Below are 11,355 nucleotides of genomic sequence, written 5' to 3' on the forward strand. Positions count from 1 at the left end.
ATGGGGTATAGTGTGTAAATTCAGGCTGTAACACAACACAATTTGGAATGTCAAGGGGTATGAATACTTTCTGAAGGCACTGTATGCTTATAGTGTTTTGATTTAATCTTAGAAAGCATTGCCCATTTAGTTGTGTTAGGCTTTGAAACAACATCCACAATGACCATGTTTTCCACTCAGTTTCAACCTGTTGTTTAACTTCTTTCTTCAAATTGATCATCACAGTGAGGTCAGTTTTAAAAGCATGATACTGTTATGATGAGTGTTTGATGGGATTTTCGATTGCATTTGCTTTGATGTCGGAGTGGTTAGAGGGACAATAGAGCGCTGAGTACCAGGCCATTAGCACCTGTCAGTTGTTAACGAGTTGGGTACTGAATGCATGTCCAGAGTGCCTAAGAGGAGATTACCGTGACCGTTTGACTGCGGTTATGACTCATGACTGCTTGAGTAGCGGTAATATGTTAACCGCAACAGCCCTACGTGAGACACGTGTGCGTGCATTTGTGTGTTAATGGGTTACGATGGACAGATAATCCATGCTTTTTTAATTTTCTTTGTCCTTTAATACAATACTAATCAGAGGGTGAGATTGATTGAATGACAGTGATGAACCTTTGACTTTCTCTCTCACTCCCTCTGCTTCTCTTTGCTGTGTCTCATCCTCTCTCCCTCTCTCTCTTCTCCCATCTATAGAAGAGGAGGAGGAAGAAGCCCTGGCTGACATGGGCACCTCTGCCGAGGCCATGCAGGTCCCGCTGGACGATACAGACGAGGACATGGATGACGACGAGGTGGTGAACGATGAGAACCACCCTGTGAAGAGACACCTGGACAGCCCCGACGCCGCCATGGGTATGATGCCCACCTCCAAGAGGCCTCGCATGCACCCCGGCTTCAGCCCCGACTGGAGCATGGAGCCCAGGGAGCCCCTCACCTCCCTCAACCCTCAGCGTGTCCCTCCAGGCATGATGGCCTCCCATTCCCACGACAGCATGGGTTCAATGTCTCTGTCCCCAGAGACACCTGGGCCTCCGACATTGTTCAGGCCCCAGCCGGTGACCCCAGGGAGACACTCTGATCATAAGTCTCATGGCGGTCAAGGCCGCAAAGGGCCCAAAGGCTCATCCCCTGGTAGGCCACGGACTAAGTCCCCAAAGGGGGTCAATGCTGGTGGGGCTATGTCAGGCAGCCCCATCCGCTCTCCCAAATCTTCCAAGGAGCGGAAAAAGTCCCCGGGTCGGACCAAGAGCCCTAAAAGTCCCAAAAGCCCCAAGATGGGTTCTGGAGTCAAGTCTGGTTCTCACTCCCAGGTAAAAGCAGAGGCTCAGGCCCTGGCCCTACAGAGACTTCCCTTGTCGGCCCTCAGCGAGAGGATGGGGAAGGAAAACATCCACGTGCGGCAAAGCCTGGAGGAATGCGAGCTGGCGGGTTTCGTCTCTGATAAACTCTGCGAACCTGGTGGCGACAACGCTGATATTGACGATTCTATCGACGCTGTGATTGCCAGGGCTTGCGCTGAGCGAGAGCCTGATCCGTTTGCCTTCTCATCAGGCTCCGAGTCGGAGAGTGATGGCTTCTCCTCTCCACGGAGGCTTACTATCATGGAGCCAGGCGGAACGCCTAAGCTCTCACTGGGTGCCAACAGCCTGGGTAAAGACACTTCTACGCCGCTTCAACTCAATGCTGACGGTGGCCCCGGGAACTGGACCATGGACGACTCCATCAATGAGGTCCTACGTAAAGTAAACCAGGGAGGTCCCAATGCGGGACACCCCCAAGGCGAATCATACCTGTCCTCAGCATCCGCCTCGCCCCCGACCCCTGAGCCCCTCCTGAAGATGTACGAGGAGAAGAACAAGCTTGTCTCCTCGGCTGACATCAAGAAGAAACTCAAGAAGGAGCTGAAGACAAAGATGAAGAAGAAGGAGAAAGGAGAGAAGCCAAAAGATAAAGAGAGGGATAAGGACAAGGGGAAGATGAAAGAGAAGAACAAAGATAAGAACAGGGATAAGAGCAAAGATTCTTTCTCCAAGGAGGCCAAGATGCCGTGGAAGGACTTCGGTAACAAGGACGATGACCTCAGGGAACACTTCCTGGGTCAGAGGCCAGGGTTCGGCGGACCAGAGGGCTCCATGATCAAGATCAAGTCGCGAGATGGAGGGGATGGCAGTGGTAAGAAGGAGAAGGACAAACACAAAGACAAAAAAAAGGACAAGGAGAAGAGCAAGAAAGGCAAAGACAAGAGGGACAAGGGTAAGGACCGGCAGAAGATATCCTCCCTCACCCCGTTCGGTTTGGGTGACATCCCTGCCCTGTTCAGCCCATCGACGTGTCTCCGCATCCCCTCCATGCTGCCGCCTCTTCCACCTATCCTCCAGGAAAAGGATGTGAAGAGCAAGGAGAAGGACAAGAAGAAAGACAAGAAGGAGAAGAAGAAGAAGAAAGATAAAGACAAGGAGAAGGAAAAGGAGAGGGAAAAGTCCAAGGAGAAGGAGAGGGAGAAAGAGGAGAAGAGGAAAGAGAAGGAGAAAGACAAGGAAAAACGGGAGAAGGAGAAAGAGAGAGAAAAAGAGAGGATTAGGCTGGAAAAGGTAAGCTGTGTTTTTCCAGTATTGATTTATAGTGTAGCGTTTGTAACAGTGACTAACTGGTTGCTCTCCTTTCTTCTGTCACAGGTGAGGGTGGAGACTCCAGTTGCTGTCCCATCACCAGTCATCCCCAGGCTTACCCTAAGGGTTGGGGCTGGCCAGGACAAAATGTATGTTTCTCAATTCAATTAAACTTTCTGTCCATATATATGTCCCTTCATTTAACTTACAGAGCATTCGGAAAGTTTTCAGACCCCTTCACCTTTTCCACATTTTGTTACATTACATCCTTATTCTAAAATGGATTAAATAAGAGATACCTTATTTACGTAAGTATTCAGACCCTTTTGCTATGAGACCTGAAATTGAGTTCAGGTGCATCCTGTTTCCATTGATCATCCTTGAGATGTTTCTACAAGTTGGAGTCGAGCTGTGGTAAATTCAATTGATTGGACATGATTTGTAAAGGCTCACTCACACCTGTCTATATAAGGTCCCAATGTTGACCGTGCATGTCGGAGCAAAAACCAAGCCATGAGATCGATTAAATTGTCTGTAGAGCTCCGAGACAGGATTGTGTCGAGGCACAGATCTGGGGAAGGGTACCAAAAAATGTTGGCAGCATTGAAGCTCCCCAAGAACACAGTGGCCTCCATCAGCCTTAATTGGAAGAAGTTTGGAACCACCAAGACTCTTCCTAGAGCCAGCCAAACTGAGCAATCGGGGGAGAAGGGCCTTGGTCAGGGAGGTGACCAAAAACCCGATGGTCACTTTGACAAGAGCTCCAGAGTTCCTCTGTGGTGATGGGAGAAACTTTGCAGAAGGACAACCATCTCTGCAGCACTCTACCAATCAGGCCTTTATGGTAGAGTGACCAGACTGAAGCCACTCCAAGATAAAAGGCACATGACAACCCGCTTGGAGTTTGCCAAAAGGCATCTAAAGGACTCTGACCATGAGAAGCAAGATTCTCTGGTCTGAGGAAACCAAGATTGAAGTTGTTAGCCTGAATGCCAAGTGTCACGTCTAGAGGGAACCAGTCACCGCTCATCACCTGGCCAATACCATCCCTATGGTGAAGCATGGTGGTGGCAGCATCATGCTGTTGGGATGTTTTTCAGCAGCAGGGACACAGGGTGATTAGTCAGGTTCGAGGGAAAGATAAACAGAGCAAAGTACAGAGAGATCCTTGATGAAAACCTGCTCCAGAGCACTCAGGACCTCTGACTGGGGCGAAGGTTCACCTTCCAACAGGACACCGACCCTAAGCACACAGCCAAGACAATGCAGGAGTGACTTCAGGAAAAGTCTCTGAATGTCCTTGAGTGGCCCAGCCAGAGCCAGAACTTGAACCCAATGGAAACTATGGAAAGATTTGAAAATAGCTGTGCAGCGATGCTCTCCATCCAACTTGACAGAACTTGAGAGAATCTGCAGAGAAGAATGGGAGAAACTCCCCAAATACAGGTGTGCCAAGTTTGTAGCTTAATACCCAAGAAGACTCGAGACTCTAATTGCTGCCAAAGGTGCTTCAACAAAGTACTGAGTAAAGGGTCTGAACACTTATGTAAATGTGATATTTGTTGTTGTTTAAAAAAAAATACATTTGCGAACATTTCTTTAAAAAAAAAACTGTTTTTGCTTTGTCTTTATGGGGTATTGTGTGCTGATTGATGAGGGGGAAAACAATTTCATCAATTTTAGAGTAAGGCTGGAATGTACTTTCCGAATGCACTCTAATTTGTCCACATCATACAGTTACATCAAGCACATACAAAATACAGACACATATGAAACCATACATAGAAATACTGTACCTGACAAATTTGGTTGGCTCTGTGCTGCAAGGCAGCTATATTGTTGATCTGCATGCAGTAATGTGTCATAGGCTCTGGTTTGATTTCCCCCCCCCCCTCTGTTTCTCTTTATATCCATCTCCAGAGTTATCAGTAAGGTGGTTCCCAATTCCGAGCCACCGCTGCCGCCACCCAAGATGCCAGCACCCAAGATCACCGCCACTAAATCAGGACCTGGCAGTCGCCTTCAGCCCCCACCACCTCCACCACTATTGTCCCCAGTTGTACCCTCGTTGCTCTCCCCTGCCTCCATTCTGTCCTCCAGCAAACTGCCTGTACGCAGTGTGATCACTGAAACTGTCAGAACATACGTGGTGAGTCCCGGTCAGACCCTCTACCTCAACCATATACAAAATGATGTATCTGTCATGCCTATCCTCTATCTCAGGGGTTCTCAAATGTTTTGGGGCCGGGGACCCCTTTTGTGATAGCAAATTCATCAGGGAATAGCCTACAAGGAGTTTTACTATGATGTCTGCAGTGCATGGCTGGACTAGTGTTGTTACGACACCAGAATTCTGACTTCGATACCAGGTTTAGTATCACAATACTCGATACCAAGGCAAAAAAAAGCAGGCATATTAGCCAAAGTCACAGAATGGCCCTTGATCCAGACAGAGAAACTCAGCTATTGCTCTTCAGTTGCTGGGCATCTTTTGAGTTCAACATCATTACATTTAAAAAAAAAAATAAGTCAAATTGTTCAGAGATGGACATGTATGCTTTAATGAATAATTTATACAATCAATGTGACTTTGGTAAAAACAATCTAACTACATAACAAAATAATGGCAATTTATTTGAATGGTAAATCTCTATTGATGAACTGGGTAAATCAAGATGTAGCTTCGGCTGAGTCACAATTCAGGTGAATACATATTCAATAGGAATGTGTTTTGCATTGAGTTTGTGAGCATGTTTTGGATAATATCATCGGGCTAAAGATTACAAACAAGCTGTTTTACTTCCATTCGGGACTTATATTATTGTACTGATCATCAACATTTGCATATTTGGACATTTACTTTAACCAGTAATGACTCATTCACAAGGCAAGAGTGGGGCGGGCGGTGGTCGGAGCCCTACTCACACACAATCAGTTCGTGAGGCAATAGGTCATCTTTAGGAGAGACACGTGAGAGAGAACGATTTTAAGTGAATGAATTAACTAGTTGCAATCAGCTTTAAAATCAGTATATTTTTCGCATTATAGTTTGCATATTATCACAAACAAAGTACTAGAGTAGTGAATTGATGTTAGCTTCAGCTGTAAGCTAGCAAGGAAAGTTAGCCTACAAATCTGGAAGCTACCAGTATTTTCTTGCATTGTAAAGTGTTCAGGGGACATCGGCTACACTGATACAGACACATTTGACAGAATTACCAAAATATATCTCCTTTTTTTTTTTTACCAAACCGTTTTTCATGTTCTAACATTGAAAAAGTACCGAAGTTTCGGTATACCGTGCAACACTAGGCTGGATGTGTGATGTAAAGTTGAAGTCGGAAGTTTACATTACACTTAGATTGGAGTCATTAAAACTCGTTTTTCAACCACTCCACAAATTTCTTGTTAACAAGCTATAGTTTTGGCAAGACGGTAAGGACATCCACTTTGTGCATGACACAAGGGATTTTTCCAACAATTGTTTACAGACAGATTATTTCACTTATAATTTACTGTATCACAATTCCTGTGGGTCAGAGGTTTACATACAAGTTGACTGTGCCTTTAAACAGCTTGGAAAATTCCAGAAAATGATGTCATGGCTTTAGAAGGTTCTGATAGGCTAATTGGCATAATTTGAGTCAATTGGAGATGTACCTGTGGATGCATTTCAAGGCCTACCTTCAAACTCAGTGCCTCGTTGCTTGACATCATGGGAAAATCAAAAGAAATCAGCCAAGACTTCAGGAAAAAAAATTGTAGACCTTCGCAAGTCTAGTTCATCCTTGGGATAAATTTCCAAATGCCTGAAGGTACCACGTTCATCTGTACAAACAATAGTATGCCAGTATAAACGCCATGGGACCACGCAGCCGTCATACCGCTCAGGAAGGAGACGGGTTCTGTCTCCTAGTGATGAACGTTCTTTGGTGCGAAAAGTGCAAATCAATACCAGAACAACAGCAAAGGACCTTGTGAAGATGCTGGAGGAACAGGTACAAAAGTATCTATATCCAGAGTAAAACGAGTCCAATATCGACATAACCTGAAAGGCCGCTCAGCAAGGAAGAAGCCACTGCTCCGAAACCGCCATAAAAAAGCCAGACTACGGTTTGCAACTGCACACGGGGACAAAGATCGTACTTTTTGGAGAAATGTCCTCTGGTCTGATGGAACAAAAATAGAACTTTTTGGCCATAATGACCATCATTATGTTTGGAAGAAAAGGGGGAAGGCTATCAAGCCGAAGAACACCATCTCAACCTTGTAGCACGGGGGTGGCAGCATCATGTTGTGGGGGTGCTTTGCTGCAGGAGGGACTGGTGCATTTCACAAAATAGATGGCATCATGAGGAGGGGAAATGATGTGGATATATTAAAGCAACATCTCAAGATATCAGTCAGGAAGTTAAAGCTTGGTCGCATATGGGTCTTCCATATGGACAATGACCCCAAGCATACATCCAAAGTTGTGGCAAAATGGCTTAAGGACAACAAAGTCAAAGTATTGGAGTGGCCATCACAAAGCCCTGACCTCAATCCCATAGAAAATTTGTGGGCAGAACTGAAAGCGTGTGTGAGCAAGGAGGCCTACAAACCAGGAGGAATGGGCCAAGATTCACCTAACTTATTGGGAAGCTTGTGGAAGACCCAAGTTAAACAATTTATAGGCAATGCTACCAAATACTATTTGAGCATATGTAAACTTCTGACCTACTGGGAATGTGAAATAACCCTGAAATAAATCATTCTCTCCACTATTATTTTGACATTTCACATTCTTAAAATAAAGTGGCGTTCCTAGGATTAAATATCTGGAATTGTGAAAAACCGAATTTAAATGTAGTTGGCTAAGGTGTATGTAAACTTCCGACTTCAACTGTATATTCTTATTTTAGTCCTGAGTCCCTTGTTGCTTATAATTTCTCTCCGTAGATTCGTGATGAGTTGGGGAACCAGATCTGGATCTGTCCTGGTTGCAACAAGCCTGATGACGGCAGTCCCATGATTGGCTGTGATGACTGCGATGACTGGTACCATTGGTAAGAAAGGCGTTTCTTCATTCATTCATTTATCTACTGTGGTTCAGTCCAGCTGATATGACTAGTTATTGCTGCAGAAGTGAGGAACATTTACTAGGATACTAGTTGTTGAACCTAAAAAATATAAAAAAATATGGAAAGCTGATATCCACTTTTACTATGTATGTATCCCTTTTATATCCCTCCAACTTCCCTCCTTTCTTCACTCACTCACCTATTTTTGTCCTTCTCTCCTCAGGCCATGTGTTGGGATGGTCTCGGCCCCTCCCGAGGACCAGCAGTGGTTCTGTGTGAAGTGTGCTGGCAAGAAGAAGGACAAAAAACACAAGAAGCGGAAACACAAAGTGCATTGAGACTACGCAAAACAAAGCACACTTTGGACTTTTCATTAGCTGGACTGACTGCTTCTTCAAGTCATACTGGAACACTTTTGGCACTGCTGTAAAAAAAAAGAAAAGAACGAAATTAAAAACATGACAGCTAAGACATTCACACATCCTCATGATTTTAGTGAATGACATGAGCCTAACAGACTCTTTAACCAGCACATATCCAACCTCAGCTTTTAAGGCTATGTCCTAGTTCTGTACCCTTCTCCCAAAGTGTGCATGTGGCTTGCACACTAAAAGCATTGGATTGATGTAAGCATTGGCTGGAGAGAGTTTCCACCATTGTTTAAATTGGGAGAATTAGGACGCAGTCTTTGTTGTGCGAGCCCTTGGCCCAGCGTTCTGTAGGTGTGATGTCGTCACAGAGATCATGCCTTTCCATCATCGTGGTTCCAAACCGATCACTGTTGAGTTCAATGTTGTCAAAGATAGCATTGGCATGGTATAGAGAGAAATCTACATGCATCCATCTTCATATTATTCTTGTTGTTTTGTTAGTATTTCCATAGCCTGGTCCGTTATCTGTTTGTGCTGTCTTGCCAACTCCTATGGCCTTTGGCTTGAGTTGGAGATGGCAAGACAACACAAACATCTGGGAACAAGGCTAGTATTTCCACAGAAAGGTCAATAACATCAAACTGAATGACAGATTCAGATCCCCCCCGGTTTTCTGCAGTATCATTTAAATATGTCATGTATATAAAGGTAACTGCATTTGTGTGTATTATAAAATGCGTAAATACCAACTTCCAACCAAGCCAAGTGCGTTCTGTTCTTAGGAGTCTTCTGACTTGTTAAATCCATTTCCAAATTATTGTTTTTTTTAAATGATTTTCTGTATATTTTTTTTAATTACTTTTTTTTTTTTTCGCTTATGAATTGTCCCCCAATCAGTTATACTGTAGCTGTGCTCCTTGTACACGTATCTCATTTTGCTGATATTTACAATATTAAAGCCTAACAGTCTCATTGCCATCAATTTTTTTTCAAAAGAAGTCACTCATTTGTACCTAACTTTTCTGTACGCAACTTTACTTTATCATTTGAGGGCATACGCACTTCTATCTTCCTTCATGCATTTACATCGATTGTTCTGTGCAATTCTGAACCTTTCCCTATACATTTTTTTCCCTTTGTTTTGATGCATTTAATTCATGAAAATACAGTGGAAATTTTAACAAAACAGTGAATTTGAATTTGTTAAATTAATCAGAAGATGTTTTGATGAAGTATTATGTCATTTTTGCCTTCTTTGGATTTCTGTCTGAGAAGCAGGGAGTCATACTGCTCAAAACATATCCGTGTCACCAGCTGGAGGTGAACCACTAGCCGTCTGAGCTGTAGCAACCAAGAAGAGCCTAGTGCAGAGTGTTCGAGTAAATGTTTCTGCTCCCTTGCCAACTCCTTATGCATGTCCAAATACCATAAGGAGTTGGCAAGAGAGCAGAAATGGACTGGCACCCAAAAGTCTAGTGTATAGTCTAATAGAATGTTCAAGTACTAAAACCTAGTGCTGAATGTTCGAGGAGGCCTAAAGCCTAGTGTAGAATGTTCAAGTATACACTCTGGTAACATTTTACTTTACTTAAAGCCAACTGATGTAATGCTTTATCTCTTGTTATAAACCTGTATGAACCTTTATCATTTCTTATTATAATGCTTAAAAAGCCTAAGGTAGGTAGGATGTTATAGTAAAGCTTAGTTCAGAATGTTTAAGTAGTAATGTCTTCCTGGTGTGGTAATACACAAAATGAAATCGAATTGAATTCATCACATGCGCCGAATACAACAGGGAAATGCTTAATGCTTACTTAGAAGCTCTTTCCCAATGATGCAGAGTTAAACAAGAAGGAAGTTATATACAGCAGTACCATACAGTATCAAGTTGCAGGGATACGTGGTAATTGAGGTATGTACATGTAGGCAGGGGAGAAGTGACTAGGCATCAGGATAGATAAGAGTAAAAAGTATAAGAGCAGGGTATATGATGGGTGTATGTGAACATTTTGCCCATTTCATGGTTTTCCTGTCAGGCAATATGCAGCACAGTTATGTACCGTTACACAGCAATTCTTCAGATTTTGCATTTCTCCATATGACCACATGGTGTCATTCTTAATGCAGGAACTAGCAGGTATCTTCACATACCAAGAAGACATGAGAGAGAAGCTCTTATACAATGTTTTGGATTCTTGTGCATGACGAAGTGGAATTCATTTTGCTCACAGCATGCTCATCAAAAAGCATATACTCCCAAATACTGAATGTAGAAACTGGAAGGAATACCTCTCTGGTGTATAGTTTGGTCCATTTGGAGAACTCCATTTACTGCCTTTGAACTGTAATCATGACAGTCCACTTGCTTTTGAAGTGTCTGTCTTTTTCCCCCATGACGCAACAAACCACAGGTGCTATGGGATTGATAATAGACTAATAAATTGATTTCTGATTGGTTTATAATGAGGCCTACATCATGCAGAGGAATATTTTATTGCTTTTCACCTGTAGGTAAAATGCTGAGCGCAATGTTTGATTGAACAGCAAAAAAGAAAACCAAACACTTCCAGAGATCACAAAATAATTTGCTCACACCCAGGGATTGGTGTTATTAAAAACAGAATTTAGGTTTCTGTTTTGCAGTCTGTATAGGAAGAAAGCATGTTGCTGTTTGTTTTTGAGCTCCAGATCACTTATCACTCACTTATGTACTGTGTATAAGAGTATCTGTGCAAATAATAAGAATAGCAACAGCATGGGAACTCATCTCCATAGTAACAGGCAATATTTTAATTTTCTGTCACTCCATGAGTTGGGAGGCACTTAGTTTGTAACTTACATCGTGATTGTATTTAAAGCTACAATCTGTACTCCAATGGGTATATAATATATCATTAATTTAAATAACCATTGAACAGCGGGAACTATCACTGATTGCACCTTCAAGAAGCTACAATATTAGTTTCTGCTGTCTGTTACATCTTGAAGGTATTTGAAGCCACAATTTGTATTCCAAATGGGCATACATTTCATTCATTATTAAAGGTGTAATCTGCAATAGTTACAGCTGTTCAATGAACTAACCATTGAACAGATGTAACTATTGCAGATTAATTTACACCTTTAAGGAGAAAACTCGCTACAGTATATGTTTCTGCTGCCTGTCACAGCTTGGTACATCTCACGCTGGGCGTTTCATCTTGGTCTATTTTAGACCAGTTGAGTCAGATGATGTGGGCTCTTCATCTTGATGACATTTTCACAGTAAACTGACTATTTTGGCCAGGCCCGGAAGCAGAACTGATGCATTAT

General features: G+C 43.0%; 1 protein-coding gene across 1 annotated transcript in view; it reads left to right on the forward strand.

The window, feature by feature from the left end:
* LOC112252706 (transcription initiation factor TFIID subunit 3) overlaps positions 1-9,025 on the forward strand; it is a 15,478-nt gene extending 6,453 nt beyond the window's left edge. The window contains exons 3-7 of the mRNA XM_024424188.2: positions 697-2,594; positions 2,679-2,761; positions 4,533-4,761; positions 7,551-7,657; positions 7,896-9,025. Coding sequence (XP_024279956.1) covers positions 697-2,594; positions 2,679-2,761; positions 4,533-4,761; positions 7,551-7,657; positions 7,896-8,010 — 2,432 coding nt within the window. The 3' untranslated portion in view covers positions 8,011-9,025. The remainder of the gene's footprint in view (positions 1-696; positions 2,595-2,678; positions 2,762-4,532; positions 4,762-7,550; positions 7,658-7,895) is intronic.
* The last annotated feature ends 2,330 nt before the right edge of the window (positions 9,026-11,355 follow it).

The sequence above is a fragment of the Oncorhynchus tshawytscha genome, linkage group LG06 (assembly GCF_018296145.1).
Source record: "Oncorhynchus tshawytscha isolate Ot180627B linkage group LG06, Otsh_v2.0, whole genome shotgun sequence".
Taxonomy (NCBI): Eukaryota; Metazoa; Chordata; class Actinopteri; order Salmoniformes; family Salmonidae; genus Oncorhynchus; species Oncorhynchus tshawytscha.